This window comes from Loxodonta africana, chromosome 7, assembly GCF_030014295.1.
Source record: "Loxodonta africana isolate mLoxAfr1 chromosome 7, mLoxAfr1.hap2, whole genome shotgun sequence".
Classification (NCBI taxonomy): Eukaryota; Metazoa; Chordata; class Mammalia; order Proboscidea; family Elephantidae; genus Loxodonta; species Loxodonta africana.
The window spans coordinates 80844761-80872003 of NC_087348.1; the positions used below are offsets into that span (position 1 = coordinate 80844761).

Below are 27243 nucleotides of genomic sequence, written 5' to 3' on the forward strand. Positions count from 1 at the left end.
GCCATTCTCCCGGACTTGGGGGAATAAATTTGCAACCGGGGGAAAAGATAATTTACCAGCTCCACTAACCGGGGGAGCTCAGGACAGAAGCGACTCCCATCCAGGCATAAACAGTCCATGGTCTTTGAGAAACTTTTCCCTCTACATGGACCTGTGTGGGCCTATTTCAGGAGAATAGGCCCTTTGTGGGCAGACCACAACTGTTTCAGCTGTGCAGTGGAGAGGAGGGTGTATGATTTTTGCCATTGCTTTGCCTATTAAACAGGGTTCTCACCTACCCACATCAGTGGCCTAAGGACTGGTGGCTCCACTCAGGTCACCCAGCCACCCATAACAGGGGTCCAAGGATAACTGGTTCTTCCCAGTCCTTACAACCAAAAACTTTGAGTGCCCATGGTCCATCTGCAGAACCCACCCACTTGTACACTCTAGAGAACATGGACATGCTTTCCTCAGAGACACGTGGGGGATGACTCTCAGCCCCCTGCCTTGTTCAGAGTGTGACCCCTTGCTGCAATCAGATACCGGTACCTACACCAACCACCCCTGCCCCTCTAAGACTGTAGGACAGAGTCTGTACTGCACACTTGAAGTTCAGCTACCTGGACACCTGAACTGAATTCATACAAGAAAAGTGAATGGACTGCTAGACTGATATACCTGATAACACCTCTAGCTGTCTGGGGACAGGGCATCAGATCTCCAAAGGTGAAAATAATCAAGCTAACTCACTCAAGCAACCCATCTGGGCATATCAAAACAAAACAAAGCAAGAAGCTATGACACAGTAAGCAAACATAAAATAAACTAATACAATAACTTATAGATGGCTTGAAGACAACAATCAATACCTAGTCAGATAAAGAAACTGACCACGATCACATCAACAAGCTCTCAAAACAAAGAATCAAGGGATCTTCTAGATGAAAGTTCATTTTCCTGGACTTACCAGATGCAGAATACAAAAGTTTAATATACAGAACCCTTCAAGACATCAGGAAGGAAATGAGGCAATATGCAGAACAAGCCAAGGAACACACAGATAAAGAATCTTATACCCAGCAAAGCTGTCTCTCAAACATGAAGGTGAAATTAGGACGTATCCAGATAAACAGAAGGTTAGGGAATTTGTACAAACCAAAAAAAAAAAAAAACTACAGGAAATACTAAAGGGAGTTCTTTGGTTAGAAAATCAATAATATCAGGCATCAATCCAAGACTAGAACACTGGGCAGAGCAATCAGAAGTCAACCCAGAAAGGGAAATCACAAAAATAACTGAAGATAAAAAAACACTCAAGACAGGGAAAAAGTGATGTTGCTATGTAAAAGAAGACAACATGAAAACAATAAAGAGGGACTAAGAAATGTAGTCATAGATCTTTCATACGGAGAGGAAGACAAGGCGATACAAAGAAATGAAAGTTAGGTTTAAATTTACTAAAATAGGGATAAATAATAAGGTAACCAAAAAGGAGACTAAATATCCTACACATCAAAAGAAAAGAAAAAGATAGAGACTCAGCAGAAACAAAACCAACAACAAGGAATATGAGGAAAGGACAATATATAATCTACTGAGCGCATAAACTTAAGTGGGATAAAGAAAGTGTCAACAACACACGAAAAAAGCTGTCAAAATGATAGCACTAAATTCATACCTACCCATAATTATGTTGAATGTAAATGGACTAAATGCACCAATAAAGAGACAGAGAGTGACAGAATGGATTAAAAAGCACGATCCATCTATATGCTGCCTATAAGAGTCACAACTCAGAGACACAAACTGTCCAAAACACAAAGGATGGGGGGAAAAAAAAAGTAACAAGCAAACAACAATCAAAAATGAGCAGGAGTGGCAATATTAATTTCTGACAAAATAGACTTTAAAGTTAAATCCAACATAAAGGATAAGGAAGGACACTATATAATGATTAAAGGGACAATACACCAAGAAGATATAACCATATTAAATATTTATGCACACAACGACAGGGAGGCAAGATACATAAAACAAACTCTATCAGCACTGAAAAGTGAGATAGACAGCTCCACAATAATAGTAGGAGACTTCAACACACCACTTTCGGTGAAGGACAGAACATCCAGAAAGAAGCTCAATAAAAGACACGGAAGATCTAAATGCCACAGTCAATCAACTTGACCTCATAGACATATACAGAACACTCCACCCAACAGCAACCAAGTATACTTTCTTTTCTAGTACATATGGAACATTCTCTAGAATAGACCACATATTAGGTCATAAAGCAAGCCTTAGCAGAATCCAAAACATTGAAATATTCCAAAGCATCTTCTCTGACCATAAGGCCATAAAAGTGGAAATCCATAACAGGAAAAGCAGGGAAAAGAAATCAAACACTTGGAAACTGAACAATACCCTGCTCAAAAAAGACTGGATTATAGAAGACATTAAGGGTGGAATAAAGAAATTCATAGAATACAATGAGAATGAAAACACTCCCTATCAGTACCTTTGGGACACAGTGAAAGCAGTGCTCAGAGGTCAATTTATATCAATAAATGCACACATATAAAAAGAAGAAAGGGCCAAAATCAAAGAATTATCCCTACAACTTGAACAAATAGAAAGAGAGCAACAAAAGAAATCTACAGGCACCAGAAGAAAACAAATAATGAAACTTAGAGCAGAACTAAATGAAATAGAAAACTGAAAAACAGTTGAAAGAATTAAGAAGACCAAAAGCTTTTTCTCTGAAAAAATCAACAAAATTGATAAACCATTGGCCAAACTGACAAAAGAAAAACAGGAGAGGAAGCAAATAACCCAAATAAGAAATGATGTGGGTGATATTACAACGGGCCCAACTGAAATTAAAAGAATCATATCAGATTACTATCAAAAATTCTACTGTAACGAATTTGAAAACCTAGAAAAAATGGATGCATTCCTAGAAACACACTACCTACCTAAACTAACGCAAACAGAGGTGGAACGACTAAATAGACCCATAAGAAGAGAAGAGGGTAAAAAGGAAATCAAAAAACTCCCAACAAAAAAAAACCCTGACCCGGCCAGCTTCACTGCAGAGTTCTACCATCATTCAGAGAAGAGTTACCACCACTACTACTAAAGGTATTTCAGAGCATAGAAAAGGACAGAATACTGCCAAACTCATTCTAGGAAGCCAGCATAGCCCTGATGCCAAAACCTAGTAAAAAATAAAAAATAAAAAAAACCTAGTAAAGACACTACAAAAAAAGAAAATTACAGACCTATATCCATCATGAACTCAGATGCAAAAATCCTCAACAAAATTCTAGCCAATAGAATTCAACAACATATCCAAAAAATAAATCACCATGACCAAGTGAGATTCATACCAGGTATGCAGGGATGGCTCAACATTAGAAAAACAATTAAAGTAATCCATCATATGGGTTTTATCATATAAATAAAAGAGAAGAATCCCATGATTTTATTCAATTGATGCGGAACAGGCATTGGACAAATTTCAACACCAATTCATGATAAAAAACACTCAGCAAAATAGGAATAGAAGGAAAATTCCTCAACATAATAAAGGGCATTTATATAAAGCCAAGAGCCAACATCATCCTAAATGGAGAGAGCCTGAAAGCATTCCCCTTGAGATCAGGAACCAAACAAGGATGCCCTTTATCACCACCCTTATTCAACATTGTGTTGGAGGTCCTAGCCAGGGAAATTACAGTAGATAAAAAAATAAAGAGCACCCAGATTGGCAAGGAAGAAGTAAAAGTATCTCTATTTGCAGATGACATGAACTTATACACAGAGAACCCTACAGAATCACCAAGAAAACTACTGAAACCAATAGAAGACTTCAGCAGAGTATTGGGATACAAGATAAACATACAAAAATCAGTTGGATTGCTCTACACCAACAAAAAGAACATCGAAGAGGAAATCACCAAATCAATACCATTTACAGTAGCCTCCAAGAAGATAAAATACTTAGGAATAAATCTTACTAGAGATGTAAAAGACTTATATAAAGAAAACTACAGAACACTTCTGCAAGAAAACAAGAGACCTACGTAAGTGAAAAAATATACCATGCTCATGGATAGGAAAATTTAACATTATACAAAAGCCTATTCCACCAAAAGACATCTATGTATTTAACAGAATTCTGATCCAAATTCCAACAACATTTTTTTAATGAGATGGAGAAACAAATCAACAACTTCACATGGAAGGGAAAGAGGCCCCAGAGAGCTAAAGTATTCCTGAAAAACAAGAACAAAGTGGGAGGTCTCACTCTAACTGATTTGAGAACCTATTATACCTCCACAGAAGTCAAAACAGCATGGTATTGGCACAACAACAGATACATAGACCAATGGAACAGAATTGAGAATCCAGACGTATATCCACCTACATATGAGCAGTTCGTATTTGACAAAGGCCCCAAAGCAGTTAAACGTGGAAAAGACAGTCTTTTTAACTAATGGTGCTGGCATAACTGGATATCTACCTGGAAAAATATGAAACAAGACCCATACCTCACTCCATGTACAAAAACAAGCTCAAAATGGTTCAAAGACATAAATATAAAATCTAAAACAGTAAAGATCGTGGAAGAAAAAATAGGGGCAATGTTAGGAGCCCTAAGACATGGCATAAACTGTATACAAAACATTATTAACAATGCAGAAGAAAAACTAGAAAACTGGGAGCTCCTAAAAATCAAACACCTATGCTCATCTAAAGACTTCACCAAAAGAGTAAAAAGATTACCAACGGACTGGGAAAAAGTTTTTAGCTATGATATTTCCAATCAGTGCCTGACCTCTAAAATCTAAACGATACTGCAAAAACTCAACTACAAAGAGACAAATAAACCAATTAAAAAATCGGCAAAGGATATGAACAAACACTTCACTAAAGAAGACATTCAAGTAGCTAACAGATGCATGAGGAAATGCTCGTGATCATTAGCAATTAGAGAAATGCAAATCAAAACTACAATGAGATTCCTCTCACTCCAACAAGGCAGGCATTAAACCAAAAAACACAAAATAATAAATGTTGTAGAGGCTATGGAGAGATTGGAACCCTTCTACACTGCTGGTGGGAAAGTAAAATAATACAACCACTTTGGAAATCCATTTGGCACTTCCTTAAAAAGCTAGAAGTAGAACCAGCATACCATCCAGCAATCTCACTCCTTGGAATATATGCTAGAGAAATAAGAGCCTTTACATGAATAGATATATGCACACCCATGTTCATTGAAGCACTATTTACAGTAGCAAAAAGATGGAAGCAACCAAGGTGCCCATCAAAGGATGAATGGATAAATAAATTATGGTATATTCACACAATGGAATACTTCCCATTGATAAAGAACTGTGATGAATCTGTGAAATGTTTCATAACATGGAGGAATCTGGAAGGCATTATGCTGAGTGAAATTAGTCCGTTGCAAAAGGACAAATATTGTATAAGACCACTATTATAAGAACTTAAGAAATAGTTTAAACAGAGAAGAAAATATTCTGTGATGATTACAAGAAGGGGGAGGGAGGGAGGGAGGGGGAGAGAGGGATATTCATTAATAAGATAATAGATAACTATTTTAGGGGATGCGAAAGGCAGCACACAATACAGGCAAGGTCAGCACAACTGGACTAAACCAAAAGCAAAGAAGTTTCCTGAATAAACTGAATGCTTCGAAGACCAGTGTAGCAAGTATGGGGACCATGGTTTCAGGGGACATCTAAGTTAATTGGCACAGTAAAATCTATTAAGAGAACATTCTGCATCCCACTTTGAAGAGTGGTGTCTGGGGTCTTAAATGCTAGGAATCAGCCATCTAGGATGCATCAATTGGTCTCAACCCACCTGGATCATTGTAGAACGAAGAACACGGAGGACACAAGGTAATTATGAGCCCAAGGGACAGAAAAGGCTACATAAACCAGAGAGTACATCAACCTGAGACCAGAAGAACTAGATGGTGTCCAGCTATAACCGATGACTGCCCTGAAAGGGAACACAACAGGGAACCCCTGAGGAAGCAGGAGAGCAGTGGGATGCAGACCCCAAATTCTTGTAAAAAGACCAGACTTAATGTTCTGACTGAAACTAGAAGGACCCTGGTGGCCATGGCACCCAGACCTTCTGTTGGCCTAGCACAGGAACCATTCCCAAAGCCAACTCTTCAGACATGGATTGGACTGGACAATGGGTTGGAGAGGGATGCTGTTGAGGAGTGAGCTTCTTGGATCAGGTGGACACTTGAGACTATGTTGGCATCTCCTGTCTGGAGGGGAGACGAGAGGGTAGAGGGGGTTAGAAGCTGGCAAAATGGGTGCGAAAAGAGAGAGTGGAGAGAGGGAGTGGGCTGTCTTATTAGGGGGAGAGCAACTGGGAGTATACAGGAAGGTGTACATGAGTTTTTGTGTGAGAGACTGACTTGATTTGTAAACTTTAACTTAAAGTGCAATAATAATTAAAATAAATAAATAAAATAATACCACTCCCATCTCAGAATTAGAAATGTTGGGGCTCCCCAGAACGACTGGTTTTAGTTTGGCTTTTACAAATTTTTAATTTACCAGAATTCTTGGTTTTTAAAGCCAACATGTGTAAAGGCATAATAATGGTGTAACTGGACTATATTTTCCTGTTCCTATATCTGTTAGGTCCTATTTCATTAATTTCAATTTTGTTGCTTTTTATCACATGCAGTTTGTAATCCATGTCAATTCACAGTTAAATAAACTACATTGTATATATAAGTAATAAACTTTAAATAAAACACAGGATGATTTGATTTAGCACTTAGGTGACTTAAAGGAGACCCCCAAATAAGCTTGAGTTAAATAGAGGGATGGCTTTGAGTAAATGAAGCATCCATGACATAATGGATGATCTGAGATAGAAGAATAAATGAAAAATGAAAAAAATTATCTTGAACAAGGCCGTGGTCTTTTGGTTATAATCATCTGTGAAGTATTTTAAGGATAATGAAACCATGGCACTGGCAGTATGAAATCCAGTTCTGATGCCTTTTCATTTTTAATGTTCCCCAAGTATTTTGTAAACAGTGAAATTATGAGAATGTTTCCCCACCGCAAAATAAATTATATCAAGTGTTGTTTGTTTTATTTATTTATATTTTTGCTTGCTTGCTTAGTAACATTCCTCGTCTCTCTGGCATTGCCCTTTCATCTCTGGCCAATCTATCAACATGAAACCTTGGGAGCCATTTTGCAGTACAATAAGCCACAATATATTTATTAAGTTTAGAGGCCCTGACTCTTCAAAATATGAAAATATGAGAGTGCTTAAACCATATAAATTTTTTAAGTTCTATCAAAGTATAAAAAAATACATTTTTTTTCTTCTAGACTTTCAGGTTGTAATAGTTTTTATAAGTTCAATGAAAGGATACTATGCTCATGATTTTAGAAATTCTTGTTTTGTGGGTACTGTAAGGACTATTTAGTCACTCTGTTCAGTGATCCATCAAACATATGACTCTTGGACCATAATCAATTATTCCAGAATGGATTACCCAAACCAAACTGGGACAATGAGAATGCTCCCCTGGATAACTGACATAGGAATAGTATATTCCAACTGATTCTGAAATTTCTTGAACTAATGAATATGATCCGTTTTGGCAATAAGTATTTTTTTTTTCCTTGTGAACTCAGAAACGAAGAAAGATATTCTGCAGCAAGAATGAAGAATGCATAGGAAGCAATATGAGAGAGGCCTGAGGAACTTTGGGCCACATATTCCAATTTTTCTTTTCTTAGATTCCTCAAGACAATCAAGATCATTATCTTCCTCTATTTTATTAAGATTTTTGCTTGACTTACAAAGATTTCAAATATTAGTGATCCCTTCCCCCTTTTTTAAATTTCAGTAGTTGCCACTGATTCCTTATATTAATGAAAATCTGGAATATTGTCCGTTTTCCTTATCTCTTCTGCCATTTGGAAATCTTCAGAGAATATATTGGCAAGTATATGGAGAAATTAACAACCATGAGCACCATCATCAAATTAGCTGTTCTTGATGCCCAGTCTAAGTACCTTGCCCAAGCCCTGCCTGAGCTCCTTGTTCTTGAGTGCATAGACCATAGGGTTGAGGGCGGGAGGAATGACATTGTGTAACACATTGAGTAGAACTGGGAAGAGGGGAACTGTCATTGCTGCACTGTGAGTGATGGAAATGACAACAACAGTCGTGTAGAAGAAAAGAATTAGAATGAGATGGGAAGTGCAGGTGCTCAGGGCCTTAGAGGTAGCTTCTGCTAAATTCAACCTTAGCACAGACTGCAGTATCAAAGCGTATGATAAAATAATCATACCCAGGTCACTTCCCATGAATGTCCAAGCCAGAAGTAGCTGGTACATGCTGTTGATTGTCCTGTCATCACAGGAGAGGCTAGTCACTCCAAGGTTAGAGCACAGACAATGCTCAATTTGATTCTGGGAGCAGTAGTATCTCTGAGCAGCCAACACTGGCACTGGAATGGTTAACAGGCTATTTCTCAGTACCATTAATACAGTTGCTTTGACCACAAAAGATTCAGTAATTATTGATGGATATCGTAAAGGTTGGCAAATGGCTACATATCTATCAATAGCCATACACAGGAAGATGCCTGACTCCATGCCCACAAAACAATGTATGACATACATCTGAGAAAAGCACTCAGGGAGACTGATGGCCTTAGCATTGAACCACAAGATGGCCAAAGTCTTGGGCATGATGGTGGTAGCCAAGCCCATGTCCACCACAGCCAAGACACAAAGAAAATAGTACATAGGCTGGTGCAGTGTATTCTCTTGGTTGATGGTGATCAGAATAAGGATATTGGCACCAAGAGCTAAGAGGTAGATCAGAGCCAAGGGCAGGGAGAGCCAGTGCTGCCACTCATGAATACCTGGGAATCCCATCAGGATGAACTCAGAGAGCTGGAACTTAGAGCTGTTAGAATTTCTGAGAGACTGGAACATCCTTCCCTAAAAGGAAAATTATTCAAGTTATTATTCTTGATTATCTCTATCGTAGTCTTTTTTTAAAAAAACTGTTATTCCCAATCATGACATTAAAAGAGAGATCACCATCATCTTCATTATGCTCATCATCCCACTAAACATTTGTTGGGCATTTTTTACAAAACAAGAACTGTGATAATACATTCTATGAGCTAATTCAGTTAATCATCACAAAAACTCTGTAAGACAGGTCATATCATTTCTACCTTCTTATAACAGAAAATAGAACTTTGGAGAAAACCAAGTCCTTCCTCATGATCTTCCATGTAGTAAGTCCCAGAAACAGGACAAGATGAAAGTGAGCTGATACCACAGCTTGGACCCCTCCATTTGGGTTTGTTAATGGGTTGGTTTAATTTTAGAGTGAATACATAGACTCACAGTAGAAGTACACATGCATGGGGACTTCCAGACACACATAAGAATAGAGAATAGCATAAAAATCTTTTTGTTATTTGAATACTTGAGAGTTTGTGAAACACTAATGAGTATTATTTGATTTTCAGTTAAAATATATGAAGTAGCTTAGTATACCAATATTGTAGCGTGAAAACTGATATACAGAAATGCTAAAGACATGTCTAAAGTCAAGCAACTATAAAAGAGAGAAATATAGACTGGAAATCCCAGTATTTAACATTCCTCTAAAAAAAAACAAACCAAACCCATTCCTGTTGAGTAGATTCTGACTCATAGTCACCCTATAGGACGGAGTAGAACTGCCCCATAACATAGCTGATATAAATGAAACAAAATAAATGCATAACATTTGGGAAAAAAATGAACAATACTATGAAATAATAAACGACTCCATATTAAAGTAATAATGGAAATCACAAAAAGTAAAGAACAATGAGAATTTTAAAACTTTAGGAATATGGTTAAAATTTTATTTGATAAATCTATAACTTCAAATGTACATAGTATAAACCAAAAATTGTTTTAGAAATTAGTGGACTAATCGGTTAACTCAAGGAATTGTAATAACTAATTACTGAGTAAACATAAAGAAACCAAAAAAAAAAGACACTACTGAATTGGAAAAAATTTAATTAGAATTCTCTAAAAATGAAAGCTTTATTATTTAAAGACAATTGTAACATAGAAAAACTCTCAATAATTGTGTAAGGGAAAACAAAGGTAAGACACAAAAACACTATAATTAAGACAGAAATACACAATAACTAAAACTCAGGTAACGTCAAGCAGAAAAATTAATTTAAAAAATACTAAGGAATATATTAAGAGCTCGGCTGCTAACCAAAAGGTCAGCAGCTTGAATGCACCAGCCACTCCTTGGAAACGCTATGGAGCAGTTCTACTCTGTCCTAGAGGGTTGCTATGAGTCAGAATCAACTGGATGGCAACAGTTTTGGTTTAAAGAATACAGCACATTACTTTATCATTAAAAATGAAAAATTCCTGTATAATTTTCAGAGAATAAATAATTCAGTAAAACTGACTGAAAATAATAGATGAAACTAAAACATAAATTGGAAATTTAAAAACACCAGAAAAATATGCCAAAGAATTTTCATAAATCATCTTCGATTATATAATTACTACAGTGTGTATGTTGTCAAGGAGTCGTGAGAATAAGCTAACTAAGTTCCACTGGAAAAGACATTTTAAAAGAAAAAAATATTAGGCTATTTCAACTATGAACATCCAATATTAGCAAATCTAATTATGCAACATATAAAACACATTTCATGCATGATGAAGTAAGGTTTAACATGGGAAATATTTTAATTGTAATTAACTATGTTAAGAAATTAAATAGAAACAGTAACAACAGCTGAGATATATCAGAGAAGCATTTGATTATATCCACTTATAACTTTTTAAATTAAGTTAAACCAGGAAAAAAGAGGACATTTATAATGTAAATATATATTATCTAGTGAAAATTCAAAGATAACTGCTTATTGAATGAACAAGTCAGGGGCACCCACAATCTCAATTTCTACTCATTGATGTAGCCCACTATGCTATATTACATTACTGCAAAATGCTAGTGGATTAGTAAGGAAGAAGTACAGCTGGCATCTATCTTAGAAAACATAACGATCTAGACTGAAACACCAAGAAATTCTGTACAGAACCCTTTAGAAGAGTGAAAAATTGTGTCATTTTTACAAATGTTCAAATGTTTTAGAGAAAAATGTGACTACATGTAGCCCTATGAACTTGAAATTTTTCCTTAGCCCCTAGAATCCTTTGTTATAATCCATAAGATCTTGTTTTTAGGTGCCAACCAGTTGGTTCCAACTCATAGTGACCCCGTGTACTACAGAACAAAACCCTGCCCAGTCCTGCGACATGGTCACAATCATTGCTATGTTTGAGCCCATTGTTGCAACCACTGTGTTAATCCATCTCATTGAGGGTCTTCCTCTTTTTTGCTGACCTTCTTTACCAAGCGTGATGTCCCTCTCCAGTGACTGGTCCCTCCTGATAACATATTCAAAGTGTATGAGATGAACTCTCACCATCCTTGCTTCTAAGGAGCGCTCTGGCTGTGCTTCTTCCAAGACAGTTTTATTCATTCTTCTGGCAGTCCATGGTATATTCAATATTCTCTGATTCGTAGGGACCCTATAGGACAGAGTAGAAGTGCCCCATAGGGTTTCCAAGGAGTGCCTGGTGGATTGAAACTGCTGACCTTTTGGTTAGCAGCCATAGCTCTTAACCACTTTGAAACCAGGGCTCTACTACCATAACTCAAAGGCATCACTTCTATGAATATGATCACTCATTTCATATGAATTGTGAAAGTTCTTAATTAAAATCCTTTCAAGATAGAAAGAGAATTAATATTTGTGTGTTCAATTTAATGAGTCTGGATGACTATTCCCTCCGCCAGGACAGTAGTCATCAAGACCTGACACCAGGGACCTGTTTATTAGGAGCCAGAGAGCTAAGAAAAAACTAGCAAGAACATTTGAACCAACTATAAGGCCAGCTGAGCACTGGGATAGGAAAACTTTTTGAAGAATTATAAAGATTAAAAAAAAAAAAAACTAATAAAATCTCACACCACAATGAGAATGATTCCGAAAAATGCTGGTGCTAATATACTTCACCATAATTTAATATTTTTATATATTGGGACATAGTGGATATGGAACATTTAATATTATGTCATGTCAAGTTTCTATAAAATTTTCAGTACTCAGGTTAATTTGGCTCAGAGTGTGCTTCACTCGAAAGAGTCATTGGAGGTTTATTCTGTCCCTCTAGTATTATTCCATCACTGTCCTAGTGGAGCTCCTAAAAAGGCAGAGAACAAGGAAATCCACCATTTAAAGACTAGGTCTTATGAACCTGTGTCTGCTTGCTAATAAGCGTTTGTACCTGAACCAGAATTAGCTCTGAAACTGTTTTTGTTTTAAATATCACCAGCTGGCTTAGTTTTGCAGGAGGATTCTTAAAGCATTATCCAGGATCAATCAATCGGAGGCTACAGGTATTTAAAAAAAACACAAGAGGTGACAATTGTGAAAAAAAGGCTGCTTTAGTGGGAGCAATGACTAGTGCACACGCTCTTATCATAGCTGAGTCCTAATCTTCTTTCCAAAAAAAAAAAATCTGTTTCTATCAAGTCAGTTCCCACTCATAACGACCATGTAGGACAGAGTAGAGCTGCCACATAGGGTTTCCAAGGAGCAGCTGGTGGATTCAAACTGCAGACCTTTACATTAGCAGCAGAGCTCTGTAAGGCTTCTCCAAATCTCTGCAGAAGGTTGAAAAGGCTGGCCTCAGCCCGACTGTGTACTTACTGCAGGCTGTCAGGGAGTAAGCTCATCCAGTCTCGAGTAGTGATCTGCGTATACCAAGAGCTGGTTGACAGCTACTGCAGATGGACTCTAGCATTTTATGACCAGCGCAGAGAAATCCAGGGATCAGCTGTGCTGGAGATAAAGCCAACTCCCCAAAGCCATAAAACCCTTGTCAGCTTGAGGCCAGGCAAACCCAGGGGGTGGGTATAATTAGAGACAAATACTCAGATCATATTATTAAGCAAATATCCTAATTTGACAATGGTTAAGCTAGATTTTATTAAATGTAGGTATACATGGGCTCAAATGTGTGAGTTTTAAGTAGCCTTCTCTTTAAGAAGAGTCTTTTGGAAAAACATTTTGAAGGAAAAAACCAAAACAAAACAATATATGACTTCTCCCTCTCTATAAGTATAATCAGTTTTGCAAATGCAGAAATTTCATAGTCATTTTCTCTTAACTTGTATCTCTAGTACCTGTCTAGTTTTGAGCAAAGGAAGACACTTAGCAAGTAACTGGTTTAGTGAGCTCTAGATAGCAAGTGATATTAAGTGATTGATAAACCATCGGAGAACAGAAACTTGTAATTCTTGCATCATGTTGCATTTCGTTTGGGTAGACTGAGCCCCGTTACAGAAAGGGAAGAAAAGATGCTCTTAGCTCTGTGGTAGGCTTCAGGGTGACTTGATTCTTTGTGAGTAACCCCAAGAATGGTCTTTAGGAAGAATTTCATCAACCATCCTAGTCTTATCCTCCACCTCACACAAATAAATACCAAGCCAGAAAAGCAAGTGATTTTATATTATTTCATTTTGTAAACTTATCACTACATATACATATCTTAGCAGCATAAAGTGTCCACAACCCACTTTTCCAGACCACTTGCCACAAATGACAGATAAACTCACTTTATGAAAATGAGATTTAGAAGTACTTCCCCACCCACTCCATAATAAAAAAATAGCAAAAACTTATACAGTACTTCCTACATGCCACAAGTTATTCTAAGCGTGTTACATATTTCAAAAAATTTATCCTCATAATAACTTCCTTTGAGTTAGGCTTCATTATTTATTCTATTTTATAGATGAGGAAAGTGAGGCACAACAAGAAACATGTGTGATGTCACAGAGTTAGTATGTGGTAGAACTTCATTTTTAATTCATGAGCTCACTCTTTCCCATGGACTCCATCTATACCAACAACAATCCCAAGGTTTTGTGATTTCTCTGACTAGATTAAAATCTCTACTGGCCATATTTTGCCTTATTTTGAGGCCAATCCCAAACTCCATTTCTATAACAAATCTTTTCTTTATACATTTCCTACTGCTAACAATACTTATACTACTGAGTTATTTAAGCCTTTTCCCTTTTTCACTTCAGCTCTTCTCTCCCCCCACACCCTGCACAGTTGTAAAATCTCTGAGTACAGGGTTTGCTTTTTTCAAATCAGCAAAATATTCCATAATTCATTAAAAAAAAGATGTCAATAAATAATTTGATGTTAAGTGGTGCCAAGTCAGCTCTGACTCATAACGACCTGTGAACAACAGAAGGAAACACTGCCCAGTCCTGCACCATCCTCACAATTCTTGCTCTGCTTGAGCCCATTGTTGCAGCCACTGTGTCAATCCATCTCCTTGATGGTCTTCCTCTTTTTCAATAACCCTCCACTTTTACCAAGCATGATGTCCTTGTCCAAGAACTGATCCCTCCTGATAACATGTGCAAAGTATGTGAGACGAAGCCTCTAAGGAACATTCTGAATTTACTTCTTTCAAGACAAATTTATTCGTTTTTTTTGGCAATCCGTTCAATATTCTTTGCCAACAATGAAATTCAAAGGTGTTGATTCCTCTTTGGACTTCTTCATTCATCGTTCGGCTTTCTCATGCATATAAGGCAATTGAAAATACCATGGCTTAGGTCAGGTGCCCCTTAGTCCTCAAAGTGACATCCTTACCTTTCAACACTTTAAAGAGGTCTTTTTCAGCAGATTTTCCCAGTGCAATATATCGTCCGATCTCTTTATTGCTACTTCCATGGTCATTGATTGTGGGTCCAAGTAAAATGAAACCCTTGACAACTTCAGTCATTTCTGCATTTATCAAAGACTCCATACTGAAGGTTGCAGTCTTTGATCTTTGCTAGCAAATACAGGCTTTCAAAAAACTTAAAATATGTTCTTCGCAAACAATGAACTTTCTACTCTTTTGATTAGTTTTACTCACATATAAAAGGTCAATATAAAAGGCCCATCCATTTAGTCACACAAAAACACAAAATCAATGATTATTTGGTGAACATTTAACTATGTTCAAACTTTTTCATTTGCTGGAAATTTTAAACAAGGAAACAACAATCTTAATATTCATAGGAAACAATTTTGTAGTGTTCTATTATAACTATTTACAATTAAAAAACACTCATAAAACAAAGAATGAATATTTTTAATTTGATAAAACACATATGCCAAAAAAAAAGCTTGCATAATACCCAATGAAGATAGTTTAAACTCAATCTTTTAACATCAACAGCAAAACAAGTATGTTCATCATCACCATATACTAGTGGTTTTAACCAAGTCAAAAAGAGAAAAAAAAAAAAAAAACTCAAGAGGTACACCATTATAAAAGTGAGAGATAAAACTGTCATTATTTTCTAATAATATATGATCTGTAAATAACACTGAGACAGACAGTTGGAATAAAAAAGGGGGACAGAGTAGTTGGATAGCACATCAATTTAGAATAAGCAATAATGTTACTCTCCTCTAGCACTGATGTAATAGAAGGGATAATAAGAAAAAAAAATCACAGTTACAATAGCAAAAAAAAAGTATATAGTATATGAAATGAATCAAAAGATGACTATAAATATATTTATCTATAAAGTTTTAAAAGCTTTTGAAAAACATAGGAAGACATGAATCAATACAGAAATAGTACAGTAGACTACTGAGCACTCACTATTTCAGGCACCAAAATTTTTATCTGTCTATCAACATCCACATTCACGGCTACATCTATCAGATAACAACTGCTTGTGGGAGGTACCATAATGGCCTCCATTATATAGATGAAAAAACTACAGATAATTTAAGCATAGGTAATTTAAGTACTTTGTCCAAAGTCAATAAAGAAGTAACAATCTGCTACTAGAGGGCTTGCTCTGAACTCCCATGACACAGTGCCTGTCAACATGTATTCATGGGTAAGATTATAACATTGCATAGATGTCAGATTTCCACAAATTATGGTGAATTCATAAATTCAGATAAATATCAACCTTATCTTATCTTTCTGTAAGATTTATTTGGAATAGAAAAGATGTAAAAAAAGCCTAGTCAATATAGAAAACATAGAAATGTACATAAAAAAATAGCTATCAATAATAGGTAAAATATATATAGCTATGCAGATATAGGTATAGATTAATACAAACCCATATTAGTAAACAAGATGTAATAATAGAAAAGGAACAGACAACTAGAGATTTGAAACAGAAATATGGAAACCCGGTGAAGAGCAGAAGTTTGATAAAACAGTTGACAATTGAAGATTGATTAATAAATGATATTTGGAAAAACTGGCTCAATATACAGAGAAAAATAAGGTTATATCTCTGGCTCAAACCACAAACAAAATGGAAATCTTATTCTATTAAAACCTAGTTTTGAAACATAAGTATGTAAATCTAATATGAGAACATCTGGAAGAATACCATTTCATTGTCTTAGGGTGTCAGGTAGTGTCATAAATAAGATCCACATGTAATTTTCAAAATGATAGAATCAGCCACATTAAAATTTTGAGATTTTTGCAAAAATAAGTTATATATATATACATATGGCAGAAAAAAGAGAAACTATGAAATGAGGTCATAAAGAGCATTCAACAAGAGTGTAGAAAAACAAAATATGTAGTGTTTCTGAAATAAGAATTGAGAGAATTTCAAGAAATCAAGAATAAATGAATTACGTTCATATTCATGAGAGTTAGTGTTACATGAGGTTAAAGAATGATCTATTTGCTTTGTTAACATGGAAGGCACTGATGAAATTGTCCAAAGCAATTTCAGGCCATGGGCAGGGGAAGAAAAAGACAAACTATAGGGAAAGTGGTTTTGGGCTGAGGATGTAATGTTGACAATTAGTTATAGAAGGTTTGCTGTTAAAGTGAGTAGATAAATGGGTGACACATGAAGAACAAGTATATTTTGAGGAATGGGTACTGATTTTTGTAGAATTTTAAAATGAGAAAGTAGAGAGCAACTCGAAATAATGAAATGCCACTTAATGAGTACACATAAACTGAATTGGAGGAAGAACTATATATCCTTGTGAGCTGGACAGGGAGAGATTAAAGTAAAAAATTACATTTACTTTATACTCCTATTTAATTGTCATGGTTTCTGTGATGTTAATGTATCATAACCATTTTCTTCAGCCTCCCCTCATTATTAATTTTTAAGAATCTTTAAAATCAAAGAGAAAGTAAACTTAACTCCTTGAGTTTCATTTGGAAACAAGAGAAGAAAAGTACTTCTGACCACCCCCTCATCCTCTGCTCATAAAACATTTATCGTTATTGCTCCTTATACTTGATTAACAGATTTTTCTATTCCTCTAGGCTGTGTGTCTTTGAAGGCCATCTTGAAAGGAATGGCATATCCCACTAGTTTGTAGAGAAGCAGTTTCCTTTGGGCCAGGCTGGGAGAGACAGGATCAGCGAACTAACTTATTTCTAAATTTGAAAACCAGAGGCTGAAACTTCCTTTAACTAAGAACTTCAAGGGATACTTTTTAACTTCTCCATAAGGCAGATATCATTAAGAAAGCAGAATTTTAGTAATGATGAGGAAAATATTTTACAGAGAAAAATAATAACTGTCTAAAATCTGAAAATTCCAATTGCTATTTTTTGATAATTTATTTTATTGTCGTTTTTGAGAATACACAGCAAAACATACACCAATTCAACAGTTTCTTCATGTACAATTCAGTGACGTTGATTACATTCTTTGAGTTGTGCAGCCATTATCACCCCTGTTTTCTGAGTTGTTCCTCCCCCATTAACATAAACTCACTGCCTCTTAAGGTTCCTGTCTGATCTCTTGAGTTACTGTCGTTAATTTGAGCCCATATACGTATTTTACACAAATAACGCATGCCTACTACGTTTCTTTGCCAACCGCTCCCTCCTCCCTCAAGATATTTTTCTAAGCTCTCTATGCTAACTTTTTTGCAGCAACTTGTAAAAAATTGACCTAGTGGCACTTACAAAAATAGCTTGTAGGGGGAGGGTAGATAGATTTTAAAAGGTCATAATTCTCAAGCCAGACATTCTCTAATTGTTAAGCTAAACTATTGTTTGGCTTTTAGGAAACCCTGGTGGTGTAATGGTTAAGAGCTATTGCTGCTAACCAAAAGGGAGGCAGTTCGAATCTAACAGGAGCTCCTTGGGAACCCTATAGAGCAGTCCTACTCTGTCCTATAGGGTTGCTATGAGTTGGAATCGACTTGATGGCAATGGATTATTGTTTTTCTTTTTTTTTTATTGTTTGATTTTAAGAAGACTTTAGGGGATATTTTTGGTATCAGGTTTAAAGAATATTTCAGAACAATGGTTTCAGGGGTTCATCCAACCTCCAAAGCTCCAGAAAATCTGAATTCCATAAGAATTTGAAATTCTCTTCTGAATTTTCCCTGATCAGGATTCATGTATAGAATTTCTGATCAAAGTGTTCAGTAATGATATCTGGGCACCATCCAGTTCTTCTGGCCTCATGGCAGAGGAGGCACTTGTTCATGGAAGCAATTAGCCACACGTCCATATCCTCCTCCTATTCCTGACTTCCTTTATTCCTCTGTTGTTTCAGGTGAACAGAGAACAATTGTTGTGCCTTCATGGCCACTTTCCAACTTTTAAGCTGCCGTCACTATTTGAAAACAAAACAAGCTGGCATCTGGCTGCAGATTAATTATATCTTACTTTATTCATTTCTCTCCATAATTGCCTCAGCTTCTCATTAGGTTTTTGATCATGGAAACTAGAGTTAGTAATGAGATCAGTCCTTCACAGGAGTGAGGAGGTAAACCTGCGTAGTGAGAGTGGTGGACATTCCATCAATGGTGGAATTCTGAAGACACTTAAGAAAAATGCACCACTCAACACTTTCCATTGTCAAGGCCAAACTGTACTCTTGAAAATGCATCATTGACGCTTGGCTAAACAGCAGGCAGAAGCATTGCTTTCATTCTATTTCCTTCCCTTGCCTTCCCTCGCCTCTCCTCGCCTCCCATCCCCTCCCCTCCCCTCCCCTCCCCTTGCCTCCCCTCCCCTCGCCTCCCCTCCCCTTGCCTCCCCTCCCCTCCTCTTCCCTCCCCTCCCCTCCCCTCCCCTCACATCCCCTCCCCTCCCCTCCCCTCCCCTCCCCTCGCCTCCCCTCCCCTCCCCTCACCTCCCCTCCCCTCACCTCCCCTCCCCTCCTCTTCCCTCCCCTCCCCTCCCCTCCCCTCGCCTCCCCTCCCCTCCCCTCCCCTCCCCTTCCCTCCCCTTCCCTTCCCTTTTCTTCTTTTCCCTGAAAAATATCTCTTGCATGCACTTATGGGTTTGGTGTCCTTAGAACCTGAAAGAATATGACACAGTCTTGTATCTGCTCGTTTTCACCCCATAGACAATAGGGTTCATAGTGGGAGGCAGGAGAAGATACAGATTGACCACAATGATGTGGCAAGATGGAGGGATTCTGTGGCTTCCAAAGTGGTTAAAAAAGAAGCAGAAGAAAGCTGGACTGTAGGAGAAAACAATAGCACAGATGTGGGCAGTGCAGGTGCTAAAGGCCTTCTGCCGAGCATCTGCTGATGAGAGGCTGACCACCACCCAGACGATCATGGTGTAGGAAATTGTGATGCACAAAATATCAAAACCTCTAATCAGGAAAGCAGCCATTAAGCCATAGACAACATTGGCCTTGATATTTCCACAGGATAACTTGGCTACAGACAACTGGTCACGGTAGGTATGGTGTATTATGTTGCCTCTGCAATAGGGTAGGCACTTAGTGAGGAAAATCAAAGGAATGATGAGAAACACTGCTCTCAGAAAAGTGGCAAGCCCACCCTTTACAATGACAGGAATGGTGGGGGTGGTTGCAGAGCGCAGTGGGTAGCAGATGGCCACATAGCAGACCAAGGCCGTAAGCATGAGCACCCCAGATTCCGTCCCTGTGAAGGTGTGAATGAAGAACATTTGAACCAGTCATTCATTAAAGCTGATTTTCTACAGATGGAACCAGAAAATGCAGGGAGCTTTAGGGATTGTACTAGTGCACATGACAATGTCGGTGAGGGAAAGCACGGCCAGGAAGTAGTAAATAGACCTGTGCAGGGAGTCCTCACAGCGAACAACGTAGAGGAGTCCACAATTCCCTACAATAGCCACAACATACATGGAGCAGAATGGGAAGGAAATCCAGATGTGCATGTCCTCTAGTCCTGGGATCCCTCTGAAAATGAATGAAGTTGGGGTCACGTCTGTTTGCTTCAGCATTAACATGATCAGGCTGGTATGATTATTAAGCAGCTTATCAGTTTTTGTTTTTGTATTTTTAATCCTCTAGATTAGGAAAAGAAGAAATAAAAAGATCCATCGTAGTCTCTCTCCCCACCTGTTTCCGTCTCTCTGTCAAATGTTGCATTTTAATATCAAAATAACCATTTTTTTAACGTCAGGGAATATTTACTGAAACATAGTTTTTTTTTTAGTTTAAACGAACTCTGTATTGTTTGTTAGTTCATTAATTCATCAATTTATTCCACAAATCGACTCAACGGCAATGGGTTTTTATGTCACAGGAATCGATTCAAGGGAATTAGGCTTAGTTGTTGGTGGTTATGTCACAGATAAAGAGCCCTGGTGACACAACAGTTAAGTGTTCTGCTGCTAATCAAAAGGTTGTCTGTTCAAACCCATGCAGGGGCTCCTCAGGAAAAGATCTGATGATCTACTCTCAGAATTATTAAAAAGACATCAAACCCGTTGCTGTCCAACTGATTCCTACTCACAGCGACCCTAGAGTACAGAGTAGAACAGCCTCATAGGGTCCCAAGGTAGCAAATCTTCATGGAAGCACACTGCCACATGTTTCTCCCATGGAGCAATTTGTGGGTTGGAACCACCAACCTTTCAGTTAGCAGGAAATGCTTAGCCACTGTGCCACCGGGGTCCCATAACATAAAGAAAACAGCCTAGAAAACGCTATGGACAGTTCTACTCAGATACATGAGGTCACTATGAGTTGGAAATCAACTTGACAGCACCCAGTAACAATGATAACAATGTCACAGATTCAATCATATTATGGCTAGATTATTTTAACACAAAAACATAGATTCAATCTTCATAGATTTGTAATCAAGTATAATTATGTTATGTTCTTTCTGAGGATGTTGTTATGATGTCTAATTGAAATGTTAATAAATAAACACTTCTCCCTTTGGTAGTTTTCTTGAGGAAAAACTCATTGATCACCTCATCAGTAATCCAACAGATATGATGCGGATATTTTTATAGTTGTTCTTAATGAATCATACTTAAAAAAAAAAAAAAAAGTTACCACCAAGTCGATTCCAACTCACACTGACCCTACAGGACAGAGTAGAACTGTCCCATGAAGTTTCCAAGGAGCAGCTGGTGGATTTGAACTGCTGACCTTTTGGCTAGCAGCCTGAGCTCTAACCACAGCACTACGAGGGTTCCAATGGTTTGCATTTATGCTTAATATATAACAGGCACTAGCCTAAGAATTTTACAGACATTAATTATTTTAATCATCATTACAAGCCCAGGGAGTACTGTTATTAATCAGGCCCTTTACAACTGAGTAAATGGCATGGAAGAGGCTTCTTAATTTCTGAGTTGTGAATTCAACACAAAACTGCACCTTTTTAAAACTTTTTTTAATTATTATTTTTTTCATTCTTATCAAAGAAATGCGCATTTATTTTTAAAAGTCAAAAAGTTCCAGAAGGCTAATAATGAAAAACAAAAATCTCCTGCTCCAATACTCCAGCTTTTAAAGTCCAGCTCCCACAGTCACTTTCAGATATATTAGCTCCTTACTAGCTTTTGGAGTCTCTGGGTAGCACAAAGGGTTAATGAGCTCAGCTGCCAACTGAAAGGTTCCTGGTTCAAGTCCACCCAGGAGAGCCTCAGAAGAAAGTCCTAGAGATCACTTCAGGGAAAAAAACACAATCAGCCATTGAAAACCCTGTGAAGCCCAGGTCCACTCTCACATACGTGGGGTCACCCTTTATAATCGTGTAGGAATTATCTCTTCCTGAGTCACAAAATATTTTCTTCCTCATTCAATATATTTCATTTTGATTAATAATTTCTTTTATTTATGCTTAGTGTTTGGTGTACTTATCTCAAAATATTTTAACTCTCTGTCAAAATTGTGAAACATTTTCTTACTGTTATTTTCTTGACGGTTAAACACATCGATTCTTGTCCTCCCCTATATCATCTACCTTCCTTCTGGGGAGCTTCTGTCCTCCTGCTTCTCTAAAAAACGCTACTCCCTCAGCTGCTGCACGATTCTGATGCAAAAATTCCCTCCCACCTAGTCTTTGTGTTAAATCACCTTTTGTGGATCTGGTGTCTTCCCTTTTCAATATTTCCATGAGTTCATGTGAAATATGTTTTTGAGGTAAAAGAAGACAAAGACAAGAAAGAAAACCACCCTCAAATGTTTTCTGGATAAACAGAAAGCACATCAAACACACCAAGAATATGCCTAAAATTTTGAGAGAAAATATTAATATAAGATTAGGCAGAAATCAAAGCAAGAAAACACTGATCAAGATCACTTTGAGAAACAGTACATAAAAGGTTTGACTCAGTGCAATTAAAACTGATTGTATCAAAACGTTTTTTCTTCAGGTTTAATAAGGTTTCTCCACAATCAAAATAATAAAAAAACTACTGAAATGCTTTTTTCCCTCTTTGTTATGTATGATGTAGATGTTCTAAAAACTGGTATATTCATTTAAATCATATAGGAGCTTATTACCTGCTTATTAGTTTCCCTATTTATTGTGATCCGAAGCTAAGAATTGCAAGGCTAAAACAATTCTAGAAATTTGCATTATGGTTGAAAGAATGACATGGGTTTTCTATGTAAAAGTAGTGTTTCCTTGAAGGCCAGAATTGACATCAAGGTTCTTTCTATCAGGTTCGTATGTGCATACTTCAAGTTTTCATACAACATCATATTTTTCCAACTGCTTTCAAAGATATCATTAAAAGAGATTTTAAAAGCTATGTATACACACACAACTGATTACTGAGAAAGTAAGATCAGCTTTTAAATTAATTTTTTGATAAATATTTGGTTAGTGTATGCCAAATTGTCAAAAGTTGCTGAAAAATAGGCTCACTACTCTATTTTCTTCTCAATACATCCAAACAATCAACTCTAAGCTCTGTGTATCCACGCAACAGAAGCAAGTAGAGAAATTAAGAGAAGCAACATTAAAAGAAAAGAAAAGAATTGCTATCAAGTCGATTCTGACTCATAGTGACCCAGTAGGACAGAACAGCCCACGAGGGTTTCCAAGGCTATAAGTCTTTACAGATGCAGAATGCCACACCTTTCTCTCACGGAGTGGCTGGTGGGATTGAACAGACAACCTTTCTGTGGGCAGCTGAGCACTTAACCACTGCACCACCAAGGCTCCTTAAGGGAAGCATGACCAGAACAAACCTGTTGTCACTGAGTCTATTCAGAAAAAGGAATATATTTCTGAGATTATTTATGCTTTATTCTGGAAAATGTCTTACCTAAATATGAGAAAAATATCCTATTTGTATTGACTGTATTTACTTTTTAGTTCTTATTGGCCATTGGAAATCTTATATGGACAGCAGCAGAAGATTGTCTGATATAGTGCCAGAAGATGAGTCACTTAGGTTGGAAGGCACTCAAAATACAACCGGGAAGAGCTGGCTCCTCAAAGTAGAATTGACCTTATTGACGTGGCTGGAGCAAAACGTTCGGGACCTATATCCCCTCATGTGGCATGAGTTAAAATAAGAAGAAACAGTTGCAAACATCCATTAATAATTGGAATGTGCAATGTAGGAAGTACAAATCAAGAAAAACTGGAAGTTGTCAAAATGAAATGGAATGCTTGAAGATCGACATTCTAGGCATTAGTAGGGACAAATGGACTGGTATTGGACATTTTGAATCAGATAATCATATAGTCTACTACACCAGGAATGACAAACTGAAGAGGAATGGTGTCACATTCATCATCAAAAAGCGAGTGTGGTGAGAATATGTCTCACATGATTTGGACATGTTATCAGGAGGGATCAGTCCCTGGAGAAGGACATCATGCTTGGTAAAGTAGAAAACAAAAAATCCAGTGCCGTCGAGTCGATTCCAGCTCATAGCGACCCTATAGGACAGGGTAGAACTGCCCCACAGAGTTTCCAAAGAGCTCCTGGCGGATTCAAACTACCGACCCTTTGGTTAGGTAAAGTAGAGGGTCAGCAAAAAGGAGGAAGACCCTCAATGAGATGGATTGACACAGTGGCTACAACGGGCTCAAGCATAACAACGATTGTGTGGATGGCTCAGGACCAGGCATTGTTTCCTTCAGTTGTACATAGGGTTACTCTGAGTCTGAACCAACTTGATGGCACTTAACAACAACATACACTAGAAAACAAAGATTTAAAAATGCTAACCTTTTCAACTATATCAAATTCTTGGAATTAATTTAACCAAAGATGTGAGTCTCCACTGTAAACTTTCAAACTTTATACATTCTGGAATTGGAAGACTAAGCACAGTACAGAGAAAATTTTACACCAAAATGATTTTTAAATTCAGTGAAATAACCAAATTCCCAGAAATTACCAGTATTTTTTTCATTTTTAAAAATAAAAAGCTGATACGATAATCTATTTGAAAACGCAACACGCCACCAATAGCCTACACGATATTTTTATAGCAACACAAACACAAGATCGTGGCTGTAGGCCAGACAATTGCAGGAGACCCCCACAATTTAGCCATTCTTTCATGGATGAAAGTAATGGCTCTCTTGTTTCTGTGTTTTATTCCACGTATTTTGGTGGTGTTTTTTGAACACGAAAAATAAGATTTGATAACTTTATAATATTAACATTCCTTATAAAATTATAGTGATAAAGACAGTATAACTCTGGAAGAAAATAGACCCCTGGAACAGGATGGAGTGACCAGACATAAATCCATGCAAGGTATGCAGAAGTGGCCCTGTTGTTTAGTGGAGAAATACCATTTATTTCATTAAGTGGTGTTGGGTCAATTGGATATCCATATGACAAAAATAAATTTTGACCCCTGACTCCTAACACACACAAGAATCAAAATAATGTATCTTGTAGCTTTTGATTACTATGAAAAAGCAACATATTTTAGGAGATATTGTATAAAATACATATTGAAGACTTCAGTACCAAAAAAGGCCTTAAAAAGACAGAAAAGCTGAGAATGTCTATTTTTCTAATATTTTTCTTTGTTTCTACATTAACAAAATAGTATAAACATTTAGAAAACATCTTGTAATGTTAATGATACACATAGTATTTGTTACTTTCACTTGTCTGTCAGTTTGTCATACTGTGGTGGCTTGTCCGTTGCTGTAATGCTGGAAGCTATGACACAGGTATTTCAAATACCAGCAGGGTCACCAATGGTGGACAGGTTTCAACAGAGCTTCCAGACTAAAACAGACGGGAATAAGCACCTGGAAATCTACTTCCCAAAAAAATTATCCAGTGAAAACCTTGTGAATAGCAGTGGAACATTGTTCCATACAGTGCCAGAAAATGAGCCCCTCAGGTTGTAAGGCACTCAAAATAGAGCAGGGAAAGCGCCATCTCCTCAGAGTAAGGTTGACCTTAATGACATGGATGGAGTAAAGCTTCCAGGACTTGCACTTGTTGACCTCACACAACTCCAAATGAGAAGAAACAGCTGAAACATTCAGAAAACATCTTGCAATCTTAATGATGCACATACTATTTGTTATGGATTGAATTGTGTACCTCAGATACATATGTCGAAGTCTTTACCCCGTACCTGTGAATATAACCGTGTCTGGAAATAAGAATTTTCTTTTGGTATGTTAATGAGGCGGTCTTGTTTTTGTTAGCTGCTGGAACCAAGTCGACCCGAAGTAGAGCCCATTAGGTTTTCAAGGCTGTGATATTTTGGGAGCAGATCGCCAGGCCTGTTTTCTGAGGGGGCTTGAATTGGCAACCTTTTGGCTAGTAGTTGAGCATTTAACTATTTGCACCAGCCAGGGACTTCCCTAAAGATTACCTTACCTTACCCATTGCCATCGAGATGATTCCAACTCATATAGCACCCCTATCGGACAGAGTAGAACTGCCCCATAGGATTTCCAAGGAGCACCTAGTGTGCTCGAATTGCTGACCTTTTGGTGGTTAGCAGCCATAGCTCTTAACCACTAGGCCACCAGAGTTTCCTCTCTAAAGATTACAGCCAAGAAAACCCTATGGTGCGGATCTGCTTTGTGACACATGAGGTCATCATGAGTCAGAATTGACTCCATGCCAATAAGTTTAGTATTTGGTTTTGTTTGTTTTTTGTTTTGCAAGATGTGTTACATTGGTCTTTCCTCAGATCATCATAATAGTATAACTTTATCTATGTCTTCGAGCTGGTGGATATAGATATTTTAGTTCCCATTCAAAAACTGTGCAGTGAGTCCAGATTCTAGGTTGTGTGTTATGCATCATCATTTCACATGGGCAATAAATTCCCAATGCTGAAAGCATGTGATTAAGTAGGGTCTTAGAACAGTGAGTTCTCATCTCCTGTTTTCCTCTATGATTTCCCTCTTTATTTCCAGAATCTCAAGATTATTTTCTTGCTTTTAGTTTTGCTCCCTATAGTTTCAAAAATATATTTAACCAGTTTTTCTATGTGTTTGGGGTGTAGGGGTACACAGTTCTATTTATCTTCAAGCTGAAATTCTGATTGGAAGCCCCAAAATACCAATTTAGGAGGACCTAATAACAACTTGGAGTCCCTGGGTGGAGCAAATAGATAAGCACCAAACAATTAACTGAAAGGTTAGTGGTTGGAGTCCCCTCAGAGGCACCTTGGAAGAAAGGCCTGGCAATATACTTTCAAATTATCAGCCATTGAAAACCCCATGGAGCACAATCCTAGCCCAACCTACAAGGGGTCATCAGGAGTCAGAAGTGACTCAAAGCAACCAGAAATTGATACTCTAAATTATGTTAGCACTTTTATCTCAATATAATTTCAAAAAACTCTACATTATATATCATAGTCTTCAACATTTCTCATAGAAAA

The 27243-nt window shown here is 37.3% G+C and overlaps 1 protein-coding gene and 1 pseudogene across 1 annotated transcript; both read right to left on the reverse strand.

The window, feature by feature from the left end:
* Positions 1-7397: 7397 nt before the first annotated feature.
* LOC100663384 (putative olfactory receptor 56B2) lies at positions 7398-9366 on the reverse strand. Its single transcript, XM_023542053.2, has one exon. It carries the CDS (start codon positions 9006-9008, stop codon positions 8049-8051), a length of 960 nt encoding a protein of 319 aa, XP_023397821.2. The 5' UTR covers positions 9009-9366; the 3' UTR covers positions 7398-8048.
* Positions 9367-12502: 3136 nt separating this feature from the next.
* LOC100663104 (olfactory receptor 52N4-like) lies at positions 12503-21362 on the reverse strand (annotated as a pseudogene).
* Positions 21363-27243: the final 5881 nt, after the last annotated feature.

Bases quoted from the DNA above. Each gene is read 5' to 3' on its own strand.
- LOC100663384 (XM_023542053.2), bottom strand. From the start codon at position 9,008: ATGTTCCAGTCTCTCAGAAATTCTAACAGCTCTAAGTTCCAGCTCTCT.